This window comes from Chlorocebus sabaeus, chromosome 9 (genome assembly GCF_047675955.1).
Source record: "Chlorocebus sabaeus isolate Y175 chromosome 9, mChlSab1.0.hap1, whole genome shotgun sequence".
NCBI lineage: Eukaryota > Metazoa > Chordata > Mammalia > Primates > Cercopithecidae > Chlorocebus > Chlorocebus sabaeus.
In genome coordinates, this window is record NC_132912.1 from 107,124,210 (window position 1) to 107,150,728 (window position 26,519).

Sequence of the window (26,519 nt, forward strand, 5' to 3'; positions counted from 1 at the left end):
GCTGGTTGAGAGAACTCCTAGGAATGGGGGAAGGATCTCCTTCCTTCAGTTTATGGGGGAACTGGGCACCCCTGTCCAGTTTTTTTATGCTCTCTGGAAGGCAAGGCCGGCTGAAACCCTGGAGGGAGAACACAGGTGTATTCTTGACCCTGGCTCCCTGCAAGGGTAACTGAAGTGATGGTGAGAGAAAATCTCAAAGGGCCAGTGAAGCCACAGGTGGAGCAGAGGCTTCCTGATCCCCCTGAACCAGACCTGGAGATGGAGCACCTCATCGAAGAAGTCCACTGTCTTACAGTAGAAACTTCGCTGCAGGACGCGGGGCCGGAAGAGGTTGAGAGGCTTGGCCCCGCGCACAGCCTCTGGGAGTGCCACGGCCTCAGGCGCCGTGCGGTTGCCAATGAAGAAGTGATAGAGCTTCTTTTCCAGCTGTTCTTTGCCACAGTCACCCTGTATGTCGCTTTTTCCAGGTCAGCTTCTACCTTTAGCATCCGTCCTTCCCCTACCACAATGAGAGTCAGAGAGACCAGCTTTGGAGAGAATAAAGAGAGGTGCAGGGCTGCTGAGCTGGCATTCAGTGTGGCAAATGACACCCACCATGCTTGAGATCCAGTACGTTGGGGAAAGGACAGCAGAAGGGGGTGCACCTGAGTGAGAAGCATAGCTGAAAAAGTGGCTGGGTTTCTCTATGCCACCAAGTACCCATTTCCGTGTGACAGAGACGTTAGTCACTTGGGCCTCGAATTTATACAAGGTCTTTTCTCCAAATAGTATAAAAAAGTGGCAGCCATGGCGGGACCACTATTGTGCAGGATGTGGATCAAAGGTGGACATTCCCACACCTGTCCCTGTTAGTGCTTTGGCTGCAAGATGGTCAGGCCAGGGGCTCCTGGGAATAGCGGTGCTGGGTCTTAACACGGTTCCCTGTCAGCCTTCTTGTAGATCCTCTGCTCATATTCAAGTACAGACTGGATCTGGGATGCAAAAAGAATTACACCCAATCCAACATTTGCATTGTCTCTAACTCAGGGTCCACAGCATGTTCTGCCACCATCTTGGCCATTCATGGTGATCCAGAAGTAAACTGCAAGGGATCAGTCCCTAAACCCAAATAACAGCTTTACCAACAGATGCCAATGGTATGAAAGCAAACCAGCTTCCCGCTGAAATTCTGTTTCCTCTGTACTGTAGGGCTTGGCTTCCTGGCAGGCTGAGCACGGCTCCCACGAAAGCCTGCCTTGTCCCCAGAACAGGGCTGGCAGATGCCACCAGGGGTGTAAGCGTGAGGGATGCCCTCATCCTAGCTCCAGGGTCCCACATGCTCTACAAGACGTCAGCTTTTTGGGGTAGGCTGGCGTGGTCTGAGGGGACATGTAGGGAATACTCGCTAATGAGCGCTGGGGCATTCTTGAGCATCTCATAGAAGGAGTCCAGTGTCTTACGGTAAAGACTTCGTTGCAGGACGAAGGGCCGGAAGAGGTTGAGGGGCTCAGCCCTGAGCACAGCCTCCGGGAGTCCCATGGCCTCAGGCACCTTGCGGTTGCCGATGAAGAAGTGGTGGAGCTTCTTCTCTAGCAAGCTCTTCTCCAGGAAGCAGAGCAACTCGTGCAGACGAGCATCCAGCTGCCCCGCCTTCCAGTCGGCCGCCTGCCGGAGGAGTAGGAGGTGCAGCAGGGCCGTCTTCAGGTGGTAGCTGCTGAGCCCACTGGGGCCGGTCAGGCGGCTCTGCTTGGAAAGCAGGAAGGAGGCTATCTGCAGGCAGCTGAGGTGGCAGGCACCCTCGGGCAGCGCCTTCAGTGTCATCCTGAGGAAGTGCCGCTCATAGACAGCAAAGGACAGGAGCCAGTCTGTGCTGGAGGCTGGGGTGCCCTCAGAGGGCTCCCTGGGAAGGTGGGAGACAAAGTACAGGTCCGAGTCATCACACTGGATCACAGGAATCAGGTTGAAGGGCATGAACTTTCCTGAACGGAACTTGATCTTCAGGGACCCCGGGCTGTCCAGCTGGCCAAAGGCCAGGTCGAACTCGTACTTGTGGGCGATGCCGTGCCAGGCTCTGGTGAGGGCCATCTGGAACCACTTCATGACTTGCATCGTGTCCAGGTACAGGGAATCTGTGGCACACAGCAGGTTCTCCATGTTGCCGCAGGGAGGCGCCATGCTGTTCCTGCCGTGCAGGAGACACAGCATGTCTTCCCCAAGCTTGGTCTTGCCACAGATGCAGCTCAGTGTGTCCCCGTCAGCGCGGACCACCTTGATCTGGCCGTAGCCCTGGCGATCCAGGGGCACTGAGCGGCCGGAGCACCAGAGCTCTGGGTGGAAGCGGTAGGGCTCGGGTGGTGTGAAGGGCACAAAAAGGTGGCACAGCAGTGGCCTGTCCACCTGCCAGTTCTCATACATGCTGTCCACGCCAATGAAGTCCTCCACCTCCATGTCGGTGTCCCGGTTGCAGAGGCTCCTCAGGGCTTCCAGCAAGTCATCTACGAAGCCTTCCAGGAACTCCCGGGTACGGGCTGCATCGGCCGTGGCCCCCCGGATGCAGCGCTCATAAAAGTGGCCAAGCGTGGCCTTGTTGGGCAGGGTGAGGCCCTGCAAGGGGGCGCCCCCCAGCCCAGGCAGCTCATCCTCCTCACCGCCCAGGCACTCAGGTGAGGGCGCCTCCTGGTGGTCCTGCCGCCACACCTCGATCATCAGGAAGAGGATCATGCAGAGGGTGCTCCAGAGGTCCCATGCCACACGTGTCTCATTCTGCTGCCTGCCCTCCTCCGCCACCTGCTCCAGTGCCTCCTTCTCAGCTGCCAGCCGAGCCACCTCCTCCTCCAGGCGCAGCTGCTCCAGCTGCAGCTTCTCCTGGTGCGCCTGCATCTTGCGGATGATCTCCTCCTCGTTCTCAGGGACTGTCGTGTTCTCCCGCGGGAAGAGCAGCGGATGGTTGATGATGGCCGTCACCACCACCAGACACACGCGGAATAGCCCCATGGCCATGGTTGGAGCTTTCCTGGGAACAGAGGGAGACAGATGGTTACACCAAACTTCCCTCAATGCCACTTCGTCCCTGGAACCCGCATCAACCTCAGCCCCTCAGGGCTGATTAAGGTCTCAGTTCTCCCACCTAACCCATCAAGAGCTCCCTGCGGCTGCCTCAAGAGCTTCAGTCTAGCCATGGAAGAGCCCCAAAGGCCTACCCTGGGGTAGACATCTGTTTTTGTCCTACCCAGACATTCCTGGATGGCAGCAGCACCGCACTGTTCCTGGGGACCAACCCTTTTCTCCTACCAGTCCTTATGGCCAGGGTGAGGATATACCCACCTCCAAGCTCCTGGGATGGGCTCAAAACCCAGGCCCAAGACAATCAGACATTCTGCCGCCCAGCTACAGCTAGAGGGATTGGTTCTGGGGTGAGCATTTGATCCAATTCAGACGAATGAGAGACACATATAGGGTGTGTTGGGCCCAACTGGAAGAAAAACTCATCCTGTTGCTAGTTTGGTTGCTAGGTTGCTGAGGGAACAGGATTATACCTGCAGTGGGCTCTCGCGAAGGGAGCCCACCTAAGAAAGACACCAACATAGGGGAAAGCAGAACCCCCCTCCCCACACTCAGCTCTGCTTGAAGGCATTGCTGTCTGAGCTCTTTAGTCATACTAAAGAAACCCTTTTTAAGTCAGTTTGAGTGGCCTTTCCACCACTTGAAATCAAAATAGTCCTGAATAAAATATCCCCTTCTCTCCCAAGTGAATGTCATCTTCCTGCAATACAGTAAAGCCTAGTGGTTAAGGGAGAAAGGGCTAGGTTCCAAACCAGCACTGTTAACTGAATAGCTGTGTGACGCTGGGCATGTTAACACACCTCTCTGAGCCCTGGTTTCCTTACTGCACAAGGGGAAAGCAATAGTATCTCACAGGGTCACGGTACTGATAGATGCAATGATACCTGCAAACTGCATGGCCCAGTGACCAGTGCATAGCACATATTCACTGAACAATAACTTTCGGAAGTAGATTTGAGCCCTTATCCTCCTCTTCTGTAAACATCTCCCTCTGACCTGGAAGAGCTTACCCCAAATTCAGACACACTCTCCTGGCTTTTGTCTTTCCCCAGGACAATCTTGGTGACGACCAGAGAGCAAAGAGTCACTAGTTTCTTCTCACCAGGCATCTGAACTTTAAATCTGACTTCTTAGTTGTGAAAGGAGGCACTCTGTTCCCCTAGGATAAGTGAATTTTTAAGCCTCAAGTGACTTTTGGAGAAAGGCTAATCCCTACAATCTTTGCAAATCAAAGTGTGGTTCATGGACCAGCAGCTGCAGTTATCTCCTGGAGCTTGTTAGCAATGCAGAATCTCGGCCCCACCCACACCTACTGAATCGGAATCCACATTTTCATACCACCCATATAAAAATCTGAGAGGCACTGTCTTATGCTGCAAGCGTTACTTACACCCTCTCCTCTCCTCAGGAGGAACCCTGGGCCTTAACAATCTGCTATTTCCACACTGAAACTACCCCCCTCCTTGCTTGGGACCTCCGTGAAGGAAGCAAATGGCCAAATGCAAATCAGTTGAGGTCCTGAGGTTGTGGAGAGCACAGGGCTCTTCGTACCACGCCCTGGTGCACGCCAGCACTGGCTGATAAGAGCTACTGTGCCAGCCTGAGCCCCATTCCCTTTGGCTTGAGCCCCTGACCTGGAATTTGCACAATGAAATTCTTGTCCTAATGGTGCCTAGGACAGGGATTTGTTTCCAGGTAGATACCTCTGCAGGTTGTCCCTGGCAAGTGGCAGGATGGAGATGGACTGAGTTGGCTGCTGGTCATGCCTAGACAAAGCTTGCTGCTCAGATGTGACTCAGACATTCCACCCCATACACAACTGGACAGGTCTGCAGGAACCAAAAGGGTTGGGGAGTGGAGAAGGTCCGTCCTCCACCCTGAGGATTCTCAGTGTGGGCCTCAGAGGTGAGCTCTGACGTGCTTGCAGGTTTCCACTGGAGGAGGAAAGCGGGGACAGGATAAAGTGGAGGAAGTCACACTGCAAGGTGGGTGGGGTAAGGAAAAAGTGCAAGGGGCAGCGAGCCAGCTTTCCTTCCCCAAGCCAAGGAGCAGCTTGCTGGACAGTGGCAGAAACAGGTCAGCTTGGTTTCTACATTCGACAAACATCAACAGAAAGTTTTGTCAGGGAGGGTCCAAGGCATAACTAACTGCAAGGCTGAGTGATTAACATGGGTGAGAATATTAACACAAAGGTGGAGAGTACTCATAGCAGAATATCAGGCAGCAGCCAGTTAGGAGATAATTTGGGGGTTTTAGGGTCCTTCAAGGCACCTGGATCACAGGCAGCCACCTTTGGACACAATGGGCCTTGACCAGTCACAGTAATAGCCCAGACAACCACCTACCCAAGTTCCGTGTCAACTCAGGGCAGGATGCCACGAACAGGGGAGTGGGGCCGTGGGCAAGCCCTATGGTTGGGAACCCTCCCTGTGTCTACGCCACACTTCACGGTGCTACTTGCTACATCCTCATTCCTGCCAGAGGAGGAAGAGCTGTAAGAGCCTCCTTGTATTGGCGCAGGCAAGGTTCAGAACTCCAAACCAACTGAAGGGACCAACTCTGTGTGCAAGGGGAAAAGAGGATAGACTCGAGAGGAGACAGACTGGGTCAGAACCTAGTATGTGCACCTACTGGAGGTGACTTCGAACAAATCACTCCACTTCTCAGAACCTCAGTTTCTTCATCTGCAACATGAGAATAATCATATCTGCTGTTATAAAGCTTGAACGAGATAATGCATGTAAAGCGCTCGGCAACAGGCTTGCCCCTGAGCAAGTTTTCTTATAAAAGAAACTGTGATGGAATGGAAATATGCAGATGACCCTGCCTGCTGGGGTTCAGGGTGGAGTGTGCCGCAGACGCCCCTACACGGAACTTTGGCAGGAGGTAGGCAGCGAATAGTAGCACTGATAATTGTAGGATTACAGACAAGACTCAACAGAAGCACCAGGGAAACGGCACCAGCCCGGGGAAGGACTGCAAGGAAAGGGGGCCTGGGCTGTAGCCCCAGCAGACCTGTGTTCTAACCTTGAGTGACTATGAGTGGATCACGCAGCTTCTGCGCTCCCACGCTTTCCCGGTGAGAAGGAATCAGTAACACTCCCTCCTTCACAGGGGTGTTGGGAAAGGCGAGTGAGAGCATATACCTTGGGTGCTTAGCACCGTGCCTGGCACAGGGCAGGCTCCTTCTCCTCAGCATCCACCTGCTTCTGCTTTCTCACCTGCTGAGCACAGCAGCCCTGCCCGAGCCCCAGGCGCGGGGAGTAAACACACGCTCAAAAGTGCTCTGAAAGCACAAGATGTTCCGCTGCTGTTTCTCTTTCTTGGCACACCCCTGAGTCCGCCCTGGCCCCCAGCAAAGGGGAGAAGACTTCAGAGCCTGGGATCCTCCTGCAGGTCAGGGGTTCCCTCTGACTCACTTTCTGATGTAAACCATCTTCCCACTTCCCCAGATCCGATCCCAGCTGTCATTTGGCTCCTTGTTAAACTCTGCACAGGCTGGCTCTGTCTACAGCACCCTATGGGATAGGACAGGCTGAGACAGAGAATAGGGCTGTGGCCGCTCAGGGCCCACTAGATGGGGCTCAGTTTGAAGCCTCTGCTACTTCCTCCTCCCAAACCCAGTCATAGAGACACCGCCCTGGGGACCCCAGGGGTCAGAAGAACCTCCTGCAGGCCAAGGGGATTCCAAAATAAACCTTAAAAACTAGTTCATGCCATGATGGGAAGGAGGAGCCAGCAAACCCCATTATACCCTCCTCCCTCTGGAATTCAGGCACAACTGACCAGCATTAACATTAAAACAGAGATGCTAAGAGTGACAAAACAGACTCTGTAGCAATAAGATACCAAATTTCAACGCAATATAGCATCACATGATAGCAGGCCCTGAAAGAAATCAAAGTATTTTACCCCAAAATATAATTTCTTTGACATATTTTGAAATGGCCCTGCAAAGCTGTCTATTGTCGGGAAAATCTACATTCTGTACAGAGTTTCCTTCCCTTTCCAGGTCTCTTCCTGATCCAGGAGAGATTAACTAAGAGTCTGGCACCTTTTTAGGTCTGACAGACACGTACCATCTCCTCTCTCTGAAATCCGCTTCCTGGGACTTCATCTACATAGTAAGAACCGTGGTCTGCATGTCCCTTATCCCAGACACTCCTTTCTACTGATTCCAGGTCTTTAGATAATAACTTACTTAACTCATTCAACCAACTGCCAAGTCAGAAAATCTTTGAATCCACCTGTGATCAGGAAGTCACTCCTTGCCCTCACTTCAAGTTGTCCCATCTTTCTACACCAAACTAACATATTCCTTACACATGCATTGATGAATGTCTGCCTGTAACTTCTGTCTTTTTTTTGGGGGGGGGGTGGTGGGGGAGTAAGTCTCATTGTGTTACCTGGGCTAGAGTGCAGTGGAGTGATCTCAGCTCACTGCAACCTCCACCTCCCAGGTTCAAGCAATTCTCCTGCCTCAGCCTCCTGAGTAGCTGGGACTACAGGTGTGCCCCACCATGCCCAGCTAATTTTTGTATTTCCAGTAGAGACAGGTTTTCACCATGTTGATCAGGCTGGTCTCGAACTCCTGACCTCAAGTGATCTGCCTGCCTCGGCCTCCCAAAGTGCTGGGATTACAGGCGTGAGCACCTGGCCTGCCTGTAACTTCTGTCCCCCTAAAATGTGTAACATCAAGCTGTAACCCAACTGTCTGGGGCACATGTTTTCAGGATCTCTTGGGACTGTGCCTCACGCCTTGGTCACTCAGATGGGTTCAGAATAAATCCCTTCAAATATTGTATAGAGTTGACTTCTCCACAAAAGGGAAGGAAGCAGGGCATTCTGACATTCTGATACAGGACGGGTAGTGAGGAGCCTCTCACAAACCATGGATATGTGTATATGTGTGCATGTACTTGCACATACCAGCACATGCCTCCCCAAAGAGTACCCTACTCCCAATTCCAAGGATGTCCACCTCTGCCTTGGCCCAAAGTTCTCACCTCTACCAGGCTCTCCCACACTTGTGGTCTGAGACATCAGCTGGCGGGTTTGGCTTTGAGAATAAACCTGTGTCACTTGGCGGGTGGTTTTTCTGTCTGCTTGCCAGGAAGCCAGCAGGAAGCCTGCTGAATTCCTCTCCACCTCCGCCCTTGTCCGCAGAGAGGGGCAGCCCATGCAGTTCACAGCTAAAATTAGCCTGGCAATGCTGGGGTCACGGGGCGACAGGGGCTGAGGGAAGACGGAAGCTTCTGGGTGGTCCGGACAGAGGGCTGCAGGTGGCTGGCCAGGACCAGTGGTTTACTCAGACCCTTACTCTGAGGCTGGCCAGAAGCCAAGACCCTGGGGGAAATCCAAGACGGCTTCCTTCCTTCACTGAGGTCCCTCACTCCTGGGTCCCCCAGAGCCTGCAGCACTCCCCACCATCGCTTAATCCAGTAAACACCACAAAGCATTGTCTAACAGCCATAGCTCTCCCCTTTCTCAAGCCCTCACTAGGATGTACTGGGCACTGCACACACTGACCACTGTAACCTTCTAAGAGGTGGGTGCCATCCCCGTTTTGCAGATGGGTTAACCAAAGCCCAAGAGACGAAGTCATTTTCTAGCCACAGGACTAGAAAAGCCATAGCTGGGCTGAGATTCAAGCTCATTCTCTCTGTCTTTGCCAGCAAAGTTCAAGTTTTTCCACTGTGCTACATGTACGGAGCACATACTGAGATCGAGGAACATGCTGGACGCTTCAGGGCCTGCGATGATGAGTATGGCCTGACCCCCGGTAGCAAAAGCATTACAATCCACGCGGGAAGGTAGACAGCCACTACGTATGGAGTCCCCAGACAGAATGAGATGTGGGGCACAAAAGGCACTTGAGCTATAGGCTGCAAAATGCAGAGGAGGGAGGGAGCTTCCTTCCTGTTCTCTGAGGGCCTCTCCTTGTCTGTTGCTCTCCTTGCCCTCACCTGTTGGGGAGATGTCGGTGTGCAACCCCTTGGCTCCACCTTCACCTCCTCCTCTCCTTCCAGACAGAATTCCTACAACCAACCAGGAAGAGTAGGAGCCTGTGTCCGGCCCCACAACTTGTTCATCACACCACTTTTGCCCCACTGCCCACCTCCTCCCACCGAGAGTTGGCTGACCATAGCCTTAAGCAGCAGGGGTCAGGGCTGCAAGGATGCCGAGAAGAAGAGGAAGCGCGGCAAGCCCAGAGCCACAAACGCACCCTTTCCACCTACTTTCCAGGACCCATTTTCTTGGCCGCCCGGTATTCCCTCTGGGACAGTGGTTCTCAACCTGCTTAGCAGCAACAGTGCCACCTGGCAACTTGTTAGAAATGCAGATTTTCACAGGCAACCTCAGACCTGCTGATCAGAAATTCCACGGCTGGGGCCCAGCATCTGTGTCTCAACAAGCCCTCTAGGCCATTCTAATGCCCGCTCATGTCTGAGAACCATCCCTTCCCAAACCAGGCATCCTCTGGGTAGGAGGGTGGGGCTCCTGCAGTGTTGCAGCAGCCCACACCCTGGAAATTGCCAAGGGCTTGCCCAGCACGCAGCCTGACAGATGCAATTAGCTCTGCTAATTACAACAGCAAAAGAAGGCCTGGCCCTGGCGTCACGTTCAGAGTCACAAGGAGCAGCTGATAGGTTTCCTTTACGAAATGGAATAAAGGACTGGCTGATGGCAGGGGAAGGCGCTTTTAGCCCAGGCCTTGGGGGTGACTTGGTTCCCTTTCACTCTCTAGGTTCTGGGTCCTCCAAGAAAGAAGGAGCCAAGGGAGACCCAGACTGCCATGAGTTTGGGCTGAACTCCTACTGTATCCTGGCCTTGTGCTGCAGTTTCTCAGCCCCAGCTTATGAGGTACACAGTTGTTGGGGAAAAAGCAAGCCAAAAATTTAAGCAAGTCAGAATACAGAGTTGAATTTGGGTTCCTTTATTTTTACAGAGGTAGAAACTGAGGCCTCAAGAGGAGACATGCTAGGCCTGGAGGGTGGGTGGAGTGGAAGAGGCAGGCTGGGCATCATCCCATGGACCCTCCCAGGGAGCACCTGGCAGTGATTCCAGCACAGAACAGGGGAAGGGTGGTGAAAGCTGAAGATGTTTTCATGACTAGCCATTTACGAAGCAGGTACCCGATACCAGGCAGGATGCTAAGTACTCTGCATGTGTTTTGTCATTTAACTGTCACAACCTCATTTAGGTAGTCGCATTAAAACTCTTACAGATGAAGAGACTGATGTTCTGGGAAGGTCACTGGGTGGCCTCTAGGATTTCTGAGTCTGCAGTGCATGACTGAATGTGAGCAGCACCTAGGCTGAGTCTGCCCCTCCCTCTGGTCTCCTTCCACCCCCTCAAGGGACTGATGGAAAACTGAATGAGCCCCTTCTCTTCCCTCCTTGTTGCCTAACTCAGGACAGAGGACACAGCACAAATGGCTCAGTAACACTGGCTCTGAATGTGTCAATGCTCAGCCTGATTGGCTCCCATCCTTCCAGGACAGTGGGAGAGGAGAAAGGCCTTATCCCAGCAAGTGCAAGGCCTCAGAGCTGCTCCCACCAGGGCATCTCTGGCTGGGTCCCTCTTCACTTGCATTCCAAATGGGGACAGGAGAGGGAATATAGGGGGGCGGTTGAGCAGACTGGGGCTGGAGGGTGGGTCCTGGAAGGGAAGGGAGGGACAGGCAAATAAAGGAAGTGAGGAAAGAGGAAGGAAGAGGACCAACAAAAAATCATTGAGAAAGTAGGTGGAAAGGGTGCGTTTGCAGCTCTGGGCTTGCCGCGCTTCCTCTTCTTCTCGGCATCCTTGCAGCCCTGACCCCGTGCAGTCACCTGAGCCCTCTCCCACTGAGCAGGACCATCATGTTGGCCAGCTCACCTTCCCCAGACCTGCCACCCTGTGGCCACTGGGCTCCTTCCCTTCCTCTCTCCAGACACCTGTCTCGAGGACCTGGGTTGTAAAATCAAGTGTCTGGGAGGGCCAGCCCGCAGGGAAAATGAGCAGGGCTGTGGTGGACAGTGAGAGGAGGGGACACTAGTCAACTGGATGGCACATGCTTCGTCTGAAGGGGTGAGTCCCCGTGCCACACATTCTGTGCACCCGGAATGGCAAGATCTTTTTTTCCCTAAGAAAAGCCACTAATCTGGACTTTATCAAAATCCTCTCATTTTTAAATGTTGGCTGCTATTTCAAAAATTCTTTAAAAACCACGTGCGCAACACTGGGTGCAGTGGCTCACACCTGTAATTCCCAGCACTTTGGAAGGCTGAGACAGATGGATCGCCTGAGCTCAGGAGTTCGAGACTAGCCTTGGCAACATGGTGAAGCCCCGTCTCTACCAAAAATATAAAACAATTAGCTGGGCGTGGTGAGCCATGCCTGTGGCCCCAGCTACTCAGGAGGCTTAGGTGGGAGGATCGCTTGAGCATAGGAGGCGGAGGTCACAGTGAGCTGAAATAGTGCCACTGCACTCCAACTTGGGTGACACAGTGAGACCCTGTCTTGAAAAGAAAAGAAAATGAAATAAAATATGTTAGTGACCACCCAGAGCCTGTGGGCTATGGTCTGCAACCCCCCATGAAGCGTTCCTCAAGGTAACCCCTAACCTGGGACTCTCCTTACTCCTACCCCATCAGCAACTGCTCAGCAAACCCACTATTTCCTCTGAGTCCATGACTCCCTGAAATACCGGCTCCACCTTTCTCCCCAAACCTAGGCCTGACTCTACTCCTGTGCCTCCTCGTTGGCCACAGCAATCACACTTGGGATAATCCTAACCAGCACTTATGAGGGCTGACTCTGTGCCAGGCCTTGTAGGAGCTTAGTGTAAATGCCAGAGCAGATTTTCTTCCTTCCCCATGGCCTCTGCAAGGACTAGAAGAAAAGAGAAAGAGGCTTTGTTGTGTTGGCATCCTGATGACTTTTTCTAAGTCCCTCCCTCTTCCGAGAGTGAACCTTGAGGACACTTAATGCTTTGGGTGGGTGGGACCGGGCACCCCCTGAGTCCAGCCAGTGTGTGCACATGCGGACAGCAGAGGCTCACCTAAGCCAAAAGGCCTAATGGTGCCGCACTAAGGAGCACTTGGTATTAGAGTAAGGTCTGTGGGCCCCAGGAGCCCTGACTGTCCCTCCCTAACCCAGGGGAGAGCCCAGACTGCCTGACCGGGATGCTGGGCTCAGAAGCACCCGGGGGTCAGTCTGGACCTTGGTGAGGTGGGGCAGCAGGACAGAGAGCAGAGAGGGGAGGGCTCCAGCCCAGTGCCCACCTGAGGTGGCCCTACCGCCGAGCCGGCGGGGAAGGACACACGGGGCAGGAGTTGCTTTGTTTGCTCCAGCGAGCCTCTGTTGTCTGCACGTGAGCATGCTGGCTGCACTCACAGGACGTGCTGCTCACACCCGTCCAAAGCATTACATGCTCTGAAGGCCCACTCTCAGAAGAGGGAGCGGTTTCAAAAAGTCACCAGGATGCCAACTCTATCCTCAGGACTGGGTCATGGGGGTGGTCTGCCAGCCAGCAGAGGCACAGGAAGGACAGAGGGCTGGACTCTGCTGACTCTGGGTGGGCGAGCCACATCCTTCCTGTTCCCGCTCCTCCGCCGGCTGAGCAGATGGAGAAGCCAGGGAAGCCATCCTGTCCCAGGAAGGACAGAGTGTCCCTCCGTCCAGCCACTCTGCCTGCCTCCCCCAGCAGGACATCACAGAAATCTCAGCATCTTGGGACAGACAGACAGACAAAGGCCTGATCTCTATGGCTGGGTTGTGGAGAGGACAGTGAGAAGAGATTACAAGGAGTAAAACAGTGGCAGAGACAAGGAGGGGGCTCCCTTGCAACCCCTGAACTCTGGCTCACACCTCCTTTTCTCCCACTCATCCCCTCCAGGGCATCCCAGATACATTCAACTGTGTGGGTTGAATGGCAGCCCTCAATATATACGTCCTCGCACTAGTCCCCAGCCCCTATGAATGTGACCTAATTTGGGAAAACGGTCTTTGCAGATGTAATTAAATTAAGGATCTTGAAGTGAGATCATCCTGGATTACCTGGGTGGGCCTTAAATCCAATGACAAGTATTCTTATGAAGTGACAGGAAAGAGAGAGACAGAGGAGAGGTGAGGGGAGATGGAGGCTGGGATGGGAGTGATGCTGCTACAGCTGAGGGTCACCTGAGCCAACAAGAGCTGGAAGAGGCAAAGAGGGACTCTCCTCTGGGGTATCCGGAGGGAGTGTGGCCCTGATACCTTGATCCTGGCCTCCAGAACTCTGAAAATAAATGCCTGCTGTCTTAAGCCCTCCCGGTGTGTGGCAACTTGTTGTGGCCACCTCAGGAGACTACTGCAGGCTCAAATTGTGATGCACCCTCCTCTATCCCAGCCAGCTCCCCTTGCTGACCTTCCTTTTTGTTGGAGTATCTCCAGTCTCGCCAGCCACCTCTGACCTGGCCTTTGCTCTGCGCCAAAACCCGGGGATTCCATGTGAAATGGAATCTCTCTCACATACTGGCCAGCATAGGCCTTTGGGGTCAGCTTGTCTGAGCTCTCCCTAACACCCCAAAACCCCCAGTTAGCTCCCCAACCCTACACGTCTCCCCTCCCCATTTCAATGGAGTCTTGTTTCCATGGGACACAAGTCAGCGCTTTAAGAATGTTCAAGGCCTGGCCCAACCAGCCTCAGAAGTCCTCTCGGTGCCCTGTCTGCCTGGCCCGGCCACTTCGGATCATCTCCTGTCCCCCAGATACCTCCTGCACCTCCCCACCATTCCCGGAAACATCCATGCTTCACCTCTGTGCTGGCCAAAACCCTACCCAACTGACCTCACAGCAAGCCCATCTCAGAAACCACTTCCAAGGAGCCTTCCAGGATCCCAAGACAAATCCCTTTCTTCTAAGGGATAGAAGAACAGGGGAGGGAGCGGGACATAGGAATTAGGCCTCACTAAGTGCAGCCAGGCCCCTCATGTAGGTCAGGTGGTTCTGTAGATGCACCGGCACACAGCAGGCACCCGACCGTGGCTGGTCCCATGTGTCTCTATCTTTGAGTTGTTGCATTTAACCCATGCAGCAACCCCGGGGGAGGGGGCCAGGAGCCTCACGTCCCTGGCAGGAGCCCAAGGCGCTGAGAGGTGGGGCAATGCGCCCAAGGTCGCACAACAGCCTGGCTCCAGGTCCCGTGTCACCCTGGTGTGCCCAACGGCTGCCTCTGTCCTTGTCTTGCCCCATCACCTTCCTCACTGTGAGCTCCTCCAGGGCGAGGGCAGGGTCCTGTTTGTCTTTGCATTCCCCTGAGCAACTGGCATAGACCTGTGCTCCGTGCTAAGGACACACACTATCCTGGGGGCCCACAGCTGACACCATGCACTGGAGGCACTACTTTCACACGAAAGCTCCCCACAAATGCCCGCCACTCGCAGGAAGGATGCATCTCCCACAGCCAGCCTGCGGGGGAAGGTCTCCCTTGGCCACCAGGATTCCCACCTCCGGTTTCTATGCCTGAATCACAGTCCCACCAATGTGCCCTCACCACTTCCCGTTGTCCTACATTGGCTTGGTCTGGGCTCGTATTCCTCCGAATTTCCCCTAGCCCTGTGGTTGCATCTCACCCACAGGGTGCTGGTTTGGAGACAGCATGAATACCCACCTCAGGGCAGGACATGCCAGAGTTCCCCAAGAGTCGTCCCCTTTTTCTGTCTCCACCCCATGATCTCACACCCCCTGCCTCCAAGCAGAGCCACAAACATTCAGGCAAAACCACACTTTCTCGGTGGGGCAGGGAGGGGAGGCTGCACGCGTAGACGCAGGCTCCGCACAACAGCAGACACACTGACTCAGTGGAAAGGGGAAGGGACTGGAACAGAACCCGAGAGTAAACACAAAGGAAAACAAGGAGGGAACAAAGCCCTCCCTTTGGCCACTCCCCGCCCCCTCCCACTTTCCCCCTTTCACCGAGAAACTAGGATGGATGGAATTAAATAAAGGGCCAGCACCCAGCAGCCACCTTCCTTTTGACCCCTGGATGGGAACAAAGACAGCCCAGCTTAGAAAGACACCCTGCCTCTAGGAGATGGGGGAGGATGAACCCTCCAAGGCCTTGTCCATGGCCTCAGAAAGGCTTGTTCCCCACCACAGCCTCCCCACTCCACTGATCTCTTACCCACGTCCTGGCTTCCTGAGATTCTGGGCCCCACACAGCGAAAGAAATCCCAGACTGTTCTTCTACCCGAGTCCCCTGCAGCTTAGGCGGTACCTGACACAAAGCCTGGGCCCCAGCTGGGCTGGGGAGGGCGGGGAGGGGAGAGGAAGGGAAGCGCTGTGGGCCTCCTGCACGCATACACACACACACACACACACGCACGCACGCACACGCACACTCTCCCTGAAAAGATCTAAAAACCCCTTTCATCTCAATAAAGGGGAACAGTAACAGACACAAAGACAAAGGGGAGGCCAAACCAGCTGTAAAAAAATTAAGAGCGTCTTTGCTTATGCTCTGCTGCAGGGATCTGGGCTGAACAATAGAGCCGGGCCTCTGCCAACCCTCCTACACCAGTTAGTCAGAGCAAACCAGTCCTCCTCCTCTCTGGAAAGCAGAGGGCCCACATGGTAAGGCTAGGAACAGTTAGCAAAATTGCTCCCAGAACTACCTATGACGACTCAGAGTCACACTCCCTACGAATTGCACAAAACAACCCTACTATGACATCATTTTCTAGCCACAGGGACAGAGCAATAAGGTGTGATGTGGGTGCTCCACCGAGGCTGTGCTGGCACCCAGTAGGTGTCCAAATAATGCCTGCTGAATGCATGGACCCACACTCATATGTGTATCAGTCAGACTGAGGTGGGCAGCAACTGATAGTATCAGCCACTGATAGTATCGAGTTCACATGGGCTCACTTCCACTCCTAAGGTCATCGAGAAAGAAACAGCCCAAAGCTCATCAGCTAAGAAGAGCTTAACAGTTTGCAGAGGCTTAGAAAACCATTGCTAAGGAGTCAAACTCTGGAATCCGATGGCCTGGGTTTGAATCTTGGCTCTACCACTTGCTATGGCAATAGTGTCCAATTTACGGCCTTGTGGACCATCTCACAGTCACTCAGCAGGGCTTGGTAATGATACTGCTGTTGGCACTGGCACTGGTGCTATGGTTGGGTCTCCCTTTGGATTTGTTAAATCGTCACAGTTGCATGTTAAGGAGTCCTCTGGGAAGAAGTGGGTGAACGACATCCCTGCAGCTCCTCCAGAAGCCTGGGAAGTATGACTAAGTGGTCTCCTCCACCTCCTTGTCTTCTAAAGGCCCCAGAAGCTGACACAGAGGAAGAGGAGGAAGTTTGGAGACCTAGGATAGGAAGGTCAGCAGCACCCTCCCTCGCTCCCTCCAATCTGGCATCATTGACACTGGCAGCTCTTCCATTAGGTTCTGAGTACCCAGCGTTGGAAGAGGGTAGATGCTATAGTGATGAATGCTTGCTGAATACATGAATGGAGTTAGAATTGGGATAAGAACCTCACTCACTGCCTTTATTCCCAGGAGCAGGAATTTGAAATTCCTGGATTGAAGTGGGAAGCTCTAGATAAAGTAACTTCTACGTTCTTTCTTCCTGGGAGGCACGCTGCAGTCAGAAAAGCAACGTGCTAACAGTTGTAAGTGCCTTGGAAAATGTAAGCAAAATCCCTTCCAGACGTAGCCCTGGAGACAGAAATGTCTGCAGCCCCGTTTGGTCTGGACTGGCCTTCATCTAACTGCAGGCGGACTCACTGCCAACGTTTAGAAAATGGACCAGGAATGAACCCTGACACGTTTGTCTGACCCTCAGCTGCCGTGCTGTGGACATCTCCCTTCTTGATCAAGCTTCTTGTAGAAACGGATGATAAACAGAGGATTACAGGGTAAGAGAAGGAGCAGAGAAGTAATTCTTCTTTCAGGAGAAAACTGGACAAGCCTCAGGGCCCTGACACACCACGGGAGGGTTTAATAAATTACAACTACTGCATCCCATTTATTGAGGCTTAAGCATTGTGCAACAATGCTTTACATGTATCATTCTCACATTAAACCTCTGAAGCAGGCACTTATCTCCATTTTACAGAAAAGGAGACTGAGGCATAGAGGTGAGGCCACCCACCAACATCATAGAGCCAGGATTTGAATCCAAACCTATCTGACTTTCAAGCCTATAATCTTCCCATGAAGCCACGAGCTGTGCTGCTCAGTGACTTGGTATCTGTGAAACACTAGGCATGCACCTGTGGACTTTCCTCGCCTGGACTGTTTAGGGGAGGGTAGGTGACGATCTAGATGAAATGTGGCTATGAAGCAGGGAGTTCAACCTAATGAACTTATGAGACTCCTTCTACCAAGATTCTGTGAGGGTGGCCTGGGCTATTTGAGATAGAAGGAATGGAAAGCCTTCTCTGCAAAAAAGGGAGTGAGGGCTCTCTTGACACTGGCAGGTAGGTATGTGTTGGGGTGAAACATCAGGAAGTGGCATGAGTACATTAGGGACATTTTGGGGCAGCACACAGGGGTAGGACCCAGGCAGCCCCTGCTCTCCTACCCTCCAGCCCAGGCATGCGGCACCCCTGCCTTCTTGGGAACTTTGGAACAAAGTCTCAGCAAACAAAGGACGCGTTCATAAACTTCAGGCAGGTCCCCTGACAGCTGCTAAGAGGCTATTGAAGCCGGCTCCCATGAGAACAGTATGTTATGAGCACGTGCTTTTGCACCAGTGGGCAGGGCCAAAATAATGACAGCACCTTCCCTGCTGCTTTGATACAGGAGGAGGGTGTGAAGGTTGGGGGGACTCCTGCATCAGCTTCAGGCAAATGAAAGGAGAGAAAGCAGTAGTAGCCCACGGTAGCATCCAAGCTGAGCCCCTCTTCCCAGGCAGTGAGCGTCCCACTGTGTTATGCACCTGGAAGTGAGTCATTTGATAATTGTGGGGCTTTGTATTTTTCCTAGGGACTTCCAGTAGAGGATTGCAAAATGCTAGGAATATTATCAGGAACTGGTTGTTACTGTGCCCATTAAACAGAAAAGAAAACTGAGTGCTGGAAGGGAAAGCCTTTCCTTCCTTTCATCCTCAGATAGCTCAGGCCACACTCACAGAATCTCTTGGCAGAAGGAGTCTCCGAAGTTCACTAGGTCTGCTAATATCAGAGTGAGTCACAGCAGGAAGGGACCAGAAGGCTCAGGCCTGGAGTTGGTGGTCTGCTTGCTGTCTTCTCAGTTTTGACACTTAAACTTTGTGGGATTCTTTATGCCATCTGTATGTTTTCTGGGCTACGGTGTCCAGATGCCTGAGGTGGGAGAAAGAGCCTAAGGCTCTGGGAGAGAGCAAATCTAAGTTCGAATCTCTTCTCTGTTGTTTTCCGTTTGGGGCAAGTCCCTCTGAGTCTGTTTTTTCACCTGTAAAACTAGGATAATACCCACCTTGAAGGGCTGTTGTGAGGAGGAGAAATAAATACGTATAAACCCCTAAAATGGGGCTTTGATCAGTAAATGAAGCCACTATTTTTTTTTTACAAGGCCATTCTACTTATATGAACAATGTCATATCCATAATGGTGGATTCAGGACCAGATTTGTAAACAGAATCACAATCTGCAGGTTAATGATACTCTAATTTTCATTTATAAACCTGAAAAAGCTAGGTGCATACAAGAATTAGGGCAATGACTTTAGCCACTGATACCCCGGACATCAGAAAAGCACCTGAAGTTATGCCTAGTTGCACAAAACAAAAACTTTAATCAGGCGCCTTCAAATGGAAGGACAAGGCGATTCCTGAAACCTCTAGAGAGAGACCTACTGTATCATCTAGTTTTTCATCTTTCTTCAGGGCAGGGAGTCCTCCCTTTCCTGCCTCCTTCGTCTCCTGTGCTGATGTTTGGCAGCCCTTGCTTAGGAGGAGCAGCAGGCATCACCTGATAAGATGTGACAGAAACCACAGGTCACCAAGTTAAGAGCATCAGAACTGCTGAGTGACCTCAGCCTTGTAAACAGTGCCATCCCAGGGACAAGGTGGACATCCATGGCTGCCCCCTCTGACTCCACTCCCAAATTAGCAAGTATATCTCAAGCACATCCAACTGAAAGCATTCCATGAATTTAGTTTAACTCATCTAGAATTCCACAGGGAATGCTAAGCTGAGTGAGGTGAACTGTGAGACAGGATTCCTATCTCCAGTTGGTCCTGCCTCTTGGGGCAGTGGATTCCATACACTCTTCCTCTCCATGTGCATTTCATCATAAGGCTCCACAAGGCCACTGAATCCCTGGCACGGGCCGTGCATAACATAGATGCACAATGGCTGCTTGATCAGTGAGGCCCCTGTAATAAGGATGTGAGTATCCTATTTCTCACTCTCTTTTGTGGGGAGGCTGAAGAATAGAAAGTCACTTTTCTGATGGCCCCAACACTGCTCCAGCTGCAGGAGGCCCCCTAAGGAGTCCCGCTCAGAGAACTGAAGGAGACGGCAGCTGTCAGCACTGGGCTCTCTGACCCAAGGCCTAAAGACACACCACCAACAGACACAGCCCAGATCTGAAACTGCAGCGCCTCTCTCTTCTCTTCACCCTCCCGCTAACTGGGCCCATCCTCTCCCCAGTCTCTGAGAAACATACCTGTGAACGTTACACCTTCTATGTCTCTTCCCTTCAACATGTGTCTTACACTTGAGGCCGATTTTTCACCTCCCCGTCCACCTTAGGGTGGAGGCGTTGCCCTGAGCAACAGTGATGTCACCTGCAGGGTGCTTCCATTTCACTGATGTCACGGGGTGAGCCTAACGGATGGAGGGGATGCACTCTCTGTGGGAAAATGTCACAGGTCCTAAACTGTTGAGGAGGGGTCTGCAGGCCTCTTGGGCACTCCCAAATGACCCCTTTCCTCTCCCAGAAGAGCTCCTCACCCTTCCTTTCTCTCTGGATGCCTGTTGGAGCTCAGGCCTCAAATCTGACTTTCCCTCTGCCAGAGTCAGCCAAAAGATCAGCACGAGCAGCTCCAAACAAACTGCTGGAAAGAGTACTGAGGATAGATGTCCTCCCCGTCGAGGATAGATGTCCTCCCTGTCTAGGACAGATGTCCTCCCTGTCTAGGACAGTCTAGGCCCCTACAGCCTTGTCCTTTGTCCAGACCTCAGAGGAGGGAGCATGACCTGATGGGGAAGTTGGGGCCCAAGTCGGCAGAGAATGCAGACCTCCAATTGACCTCTGCTGTCCCAAAGAGCGCACACTGGCCAGATTTCCAGTCTGCGCCAAGCATGGTGTTCAATGCCTTCTGCGCATTGTCTGGCTCAACCCTCCCCACAGCCCTGAAGGTCATCCCCATTTTACTGATGATGTTACCGAGACTTGAAGAATCAAGGCACCTGCCCAGCTACTGAGAACGCCCAACAACTGAGTGGTGGAGCCAGGGTTCAGCTCATGTCTGCCCCACTTCAAAGCCCGTGCAGTCACACCTCTTTGGCTCTGGGCACCTGGAGATGCGGCTCACTAAAGATGAGCCATGAAGGGCCTGGACAGAGACCAGAAAGAGCCCTTTAAATCCAAAGAGGCCAGCTGAGCAGGGCAGGTTGCCTGAGGCAGCCAAAGCAGGCACTGCTTTAGGAATGCTTCACCCTTGGCCTACACAGGGGATGCAATAACTGGCCAGCCTTGGCCCAGCCTCCATGCTGATTAGGGACCATATATCCTTGCTCTATGCTTGGCTTTCTATTGATCCATCCAGGTTACCTGATGTTCTTGATTTGCATATAGCATTTACTCTCATTGCCTGGCTCTACAACCCTGAGATTGTACAGTAGTTACTGAATTTACACACATGCAAATCTATGTCTCTGGGAGCTAATGCTTGCAAAGCACTAAACAAATAGGTAAATAAAATAAAAAATTACTACATTATGAAAGAGGAAAGGGAGAAATGCTACTAGGATTTCTCAGGGAAATAATGTCCTTGAGGCACTGGCCAAGGAGATGCCCACAGCCAGGCTGACCTGAGTATCCAGTCTACCTGGCAGGTATCTTTCTGCTGGTGAGAGGGCCGCAGAGGTAGACAAAGCCCTGCACTCTTGGACATCACTGTCCCTCACCCCCACCCCATGGTCCTCCTGCCTGGTTCTGACTCCAGCTTTGATAAGCGCAGTCCACCTTCTGGTCTTTGGTTTCGCATATGGCTTGTCCAGGACACAGGGAAGAGATGACATTCAGTCTGTGTGATGTTTGCAAAGTCGCCTTGCAAATTAATAAATCAGCATTCTGACTCCTACACCCGCTTCTGGGAGCTTTCTCAGGGTCAATCAGTAGCTCGAGTCCAAACCACTCTGAAAATTATGGAAATCGGGTTTCTGAGTGGGCACAGCTAAGAGCCATCCCCTGGGACAGGTGATGTGATCCAGGTAAACACCACCCTCTGAGCAATCTGCTGGGCACCAGCTGGCCCCTCCCAGGAGGCATCTTGACTTCCTCACTGATGAGAAGCCTATTTTGTTTAAAGTGCCTATTGACAGGGCATAGTGAAATGCTCGGTTCCAGTTAATTAAGCGCTCAGCTGTACGGTGTGGAAACTAAGCGATCATGTATATGGAGCTGTGATATGGAGTTTCAGGAAGGGTTCCTGGATGAACTTGGGAAGGGCATTTGTGAGTGAACAGGACTTCAACAAGGAAGCAAGAGACCACAGATGGGGATCAGGGGTTTGGAAGGTCGGGACAGTTGTCTCACCTCCTTCCACTCGCTGTCTGCCTAGGTCAAGACCCTGCGTGCAGCCACCGCCGGTTCCCTCTGAGCCACACCTAGGGGCACTTACTCATCACCCTCATACCAGGCCCCAAACTGGATCTGCCACCTCACACTGCCCCAGAGATTAAGGAAAGTCACTTGATTCTTGGGCCAGGCTCCCCATCAGCCATCAAGGCCCAGCTTTGCCTCTTTCTTTCCTCCTCTTCCTCCTGCCAGATGAATTTCCCCTCCTTCCTCCACCTGGGCTGAGAACAGGTATTTCCTCCTTTGAAAAAGAAAGAAAAAGGCAACTGTTCTTCCCCCTTTCCCACAAGGGTTGCCAATTAAATTAGCTTTTTAAGCTTAAGCTGCTTCTTGGCCTATGAATGTCCAGTGATTGAGACTCACCTTCCAGGCTCCGGAACACTTAACATCCCTGTGCCTCAGTTTCCTCATCTGTAAAATGGAGTTAACAATACCTAACTCATAGGGCTACTGTGAGGATTAAATGAGTTAATACAGGCTAAGTACTTTTGGGGGGGGGAGAAAAAAAAAAGCCTGGCCAATGTTAAGCCCTAAATAGTGGTTGTTTATCAGGGCTGCTGTGAATGGTGGGCCAAGCAGTGTACTGCTCAAGGCACCTAGCTGAGGGGTGAGGATAAATCCAGCTCACATGCCACTTGCCCAGCTACATGGCTTGGCTATGTCCACTCAAATAAGGCCAGTATTTCTAAGAGGCATCAAATCCCATCCTCTTGCCAAGACGGAGCACCTTATTCTAATTCATGCGAAGGACTGAATGGCCTAGCAGCAGCCCTGGAGGTTATCATGAACAGTTCTCAGCATCCTCGTGGCTCTGTACTCCTCCCCAGCAAGACTGGATGACAGAAGGGTCCAGGATGGCCGGTGTCATCCATAATAAAGTCCTTCTCTGCTCCCAGAACACTTGGAGCACCCGCCCCTCCCAAGCAGGTTCTCCATTAAGGCCCCACAGGCTGCCGTGCCACCTCATCCCTGCTGGGGCGGACTCCCAACTTCAAATATGGAACCTGAGTCTTGGACTCTGAAAGCACCTTCTCCTGCCCAGTTATTATTTTTTGGGGTGGGGGCAGCAGGGCGTGGGGGGGTAGGTGAAAGCCAGGGTCTCAACTCTGTCACCTGGATGGAGTGCGGTGGCATGATCCTAGCTCCAACCAAATGATCCCAGCTTTAAGCCTCGAACTCCTGGGCTCAAGCAATCCTCCCACCTCAGTCTCCCAAAGTGCTGGGAAGACAGGCATGAGCCACCCAGCCCAGCCTCTTTCCTGTTGACGGCCACCTGTCTCTGCTGACAGCTATGAACGGAAAATACAACTTCAGGACCCCAACCTCAGGATGTCAAAGGGAAAAGTTAAGCTTGGGAACAGAGCCATGCAAAAAACAAAACCGAAAACTGGGTTCCTTTTGTTGCCAAACAGATAGCTATAATTTCACATGCTTACTTTATCTTATGTAAAATGTAGATTTACTGAGCATGAGAAGAATGCACCCAGGGAGAGCAGAGAGTCAGTGTAACTACTTCACGGTTACCCACAAGTGGAGAAAATCTGAAGGCAGAATAGCCTGGAGCAGCAGCAACACACACAATTAGCAAACAATGAAAGCCACTTAGGCACGTGGGCTGGAGAGAGGACTCAAAAACACAGTCTATTCTGTTCTCATAAGGGGGAAAGACAGTAATCCACTTTTCTGATAATCTATTTTCAGGGCTAACCTGGGCCTAAAACTGCACCAACCACGGATGAACTTTAGCTGGCAATCAGATAGACTCGGTTTGTAAAAGGCAAGAGCCCTGGGTCATATCCAACAAAAAAACAAGAAAATAGAACGCGACCCCAATTTAGATCCAAAAGACCAGAGTCCGGATTGCGACCAGTATCTAGTACTCTACTATTTGTGAAATGAGACCAATATCTGGTACTCTACTAGTTGTGAAAGGGTGCTTTTCTCACACCAGGAGAAGGGCAAAAGGCAAAATGAGGTCCCTGCCTGGTTCCGTAAAATATTTTACCTTCCTGGTCGGCGGCAATTTTTTTTTTTTTTTTAAAGAGAAAGCGTTTTGGATCGGGAATCCGGCCCCGGAACTCCTTGAGTCTTCACCTGGCAGCCAGAATGGCGAAGTCACAGGGATGGGGTTGAGGGTGGGGTTAGGGGTGAAGTGGCAGAGTTATTTGCAGCCTCAAGAGCAAGTCTGCACAGCGTGAGGTCTGGTCCACTAATAGTCCCTTAAGAGGAAGCGCCGGGGACTTTATCCGGCCTGAAGCAGCCCCCTAACTTCACTACCAGGAACCGAGAAAAAACAAACTTCACTCCCATTCCTCCCTTACAGGAAGGGAGGGAAGGGGAAGGAGAAAAGGGGGCAGCAAATGAGCAGGGCGACTCCGCTTTTCTTTCTGCGGTAGCGCTCCGCTCAGATGTGAGAAGTAACGGGTCACCTGGGCACTACGAACAAAAACGTGGTCCCGCTCTGGGCTCCGAGGCTCCGCGCGCCTCGAGGAGGAACTGCCCGCAGCCTAGCTGGAGCGAGCGCCTGCGACGCATCCCCCCCGCACGGCGGGAACGAGACGCGTGACCGCGGGGAGACAATGCGCCCGCCTGGGCACGCGCGCTTTAAGGGGGTCTCCAAAGTCAGCCCCCACCCGGGGGCCGAGCAGGCGCCCGCGATCCCCACACCCTCCTGCGCCCCCTCTCTCGGCAGCCATCTCCCGCACAGCTCCTCCGAGTTCGCGGTTGCCATCGCGCCCTTCTTCCTTTAGTATACTAGGCTGCCCCGGGACTTACTATTGGCCTGGGTCCCGGTCCCGGTCCCGGTCCCCGCCGCGGGAGGATGGCTCCAGCACAGGCTTTGCGCGCGGGTCGGGGGCCGGGGTGCCGCAGCTTGTAGGCGGCTGCGGCGGAGCTTGCGGCCCTGCACTTAGAGGGTCCCGCCTTCTGGCCTACAGCGGCCGGCTCTCAGAGTTACTCATTTCCTGGATGTCACAAAAACTTTTTCCTCCTCCTCAGAACAAAACACCCGCCTCTACTCGCGGCCGCGGAAGCTCCTTAAGGAGGACCGTGTGGGTTTTGGTGGTTGGGCCCAGGGTCCGCCGGGAAGATCTGCCCAGTGAGACCCCAGAAACTCCCCCGGCACGGCAGAACTGGAGAGTGACTGGGAGAGACGGAATCGGCCACTGGAGTAAACTGGAGCGAGTGGACAGGGGCCCTGGGAGGACGCCCTTAAAAGTCGTTCTAAGCAGCGGAGCGGAAGTAGTTAAGTCCTTACAAGTCTGGGAGAGTTTTCTGCGGCGCGTTTTACAAGTGGCGGAATTCATGGGGCCACCTATTTAGTCTCTTGGAGGAAAATATAACTCTAGACATAACGCCAGCTTTTTTCTCTTTTGCAGCTTGAAAGGATTAAAATAACTCGCTTTTTTTTTTTTTTTTTTTTTTTAGAAGGAGTTTCGCTCTTGTTGTCCAGGCTGGAGTGCAATGGTGGCGCTATCTCCGCCCACTGCAACCTCCTTCTCCCGGGTTCAAGCGATTCTTCTGCCTCAGCCTCCCGAGTAGCTGGGATTACAGGCATGCGCCACCACGCCCGGCTAATTTTGTATTTTTAGTAGAGAAGGGGTTTCTCCATGTTGGTCAGGCTGGTCTCGAACTCCCTACCTCAGGTGATCCGCCCGCCTCGGCCTCCCGAAGCGCCTGGGATTACAGGCGTGAGCCACTGCGCCCAACTTTTATGATACTCAGACGCATGGTTGTTTTTCTCTGGGATTAACCGGGCGCAAAGGAGAACGGACAGGCGCAGAAGTTTCTGGTTACTGTTGTGACGGTAGATCAAGTGTTACCACCCCTATGTTAGAAACAGACAACTGAGGCCTGGAGGAGCAGCAGCAGCAGCGTTCTGGTCGAGCTTAGTAGTTTATGAAATCCGTAACTTCTACTGTCTTCCTTTTGACCTAGCCAAATCCCATCATCAGTGGAAAAGGCAGAGAAGGGTTTGAATGAATTCTACATTAAGCGGCTTTGGGGGGCACCAAATGCCAGTGAAGGCACATTGGGGAAATTGGAACACGCTGTCCAAAATGATCACCATTGCTACTGCTATTTGGTCTCAGATCACCTTCTTTTCGTCTTTTCCTTTAACACTCGCCTAGAAGACTTTTTGGCTGAGTCCGAAAGATAAACAGGCAATGAGAAAATGTTCTAAAAATAGACTCCCTGGCCTTTGGCCCAGGGTATTTGTATTTTCAAGTTTCTACTGCTGCTTAAATTCTTTCCTTACATAAGAGGTTATGGCAGAGTTTTGGGGGTCAGTATGGGTGTTGGAGGTGGTGGGGGCGATCTGGGGAAACAGTCTTGAAAGAGCTATGTATTTCCAAAATGTCTACAAGTTGGTCGGGTGGATTACTCACACCCTTCACAAAGCAGATGGGGGAAATTTCTCTGAAGTGAGAGCGCTGGGCTGAGCTTTGTAATCCTTGGGCTAAGAGTTCAGCGTTGTGCTGGAATGCCAAGGTTAGTGCTTGAATGCCCTCTGAGATTGTCATCCCGTCTGCAAAGTAGTTTCAGCAAATTCCAACCAGCCATGTATATTTATGTAAGGAATATTTATTATATTCGTTTTGCTTTTAACCTGATGATTTCACCTTCTGTGATCTGATTGATTCCTGTCTGTTCTAAGGTCCACCGTTCTAACCTGGCATGTAAGTCGTTCATGAACTGGCCTCTACTTATCTCACCA

The 26,519-nt window shown here is 52.4% G+C and overlaps 2 protein-coding genes across 3 annotated transcripts in view; one reads left to right on the forward strand and one right to left on the reverse strand.

Annotated features, from left to right (window-relative positions):
• Positions 1 to 232: 232 nt before the first annotated feature.
• Positions 233 to 24,825, reverse strand: ITPRIP (inositol 1,4,5-trisphosphate receptor interacting protein). The gene is given in 3 exon segments (XM_038009545.2): positions 233 to 1,351; positions 1,354 to 2,992; positions 24,578 to 24,825. Coding segments are annotated over 2 exon segments (1,647 nt in total). The 5' UTR covers positions 2,980 to 2,992; positions 24,578 to 24,825; the 3' UTR covers positions 233 to 1,330.
• CFAP58 (cilia and flagella associated protein 58) overlaps positions 24,810 to 26,519 on the forward strand; it is a 126,974-nt gene continuing 125,264 nt past the window's right edge. For both annotated transcript variants that reach the window (XM_038009544.2, XM_007964045.3), the window contains exon 1: positions 24,810 to 25,045. The gene's annotated coding sequence lies outside the window, so the exon portion shown is untranslated. The remainder of the gene's footprint in view (positions 25,046 to 26,519) is intronic.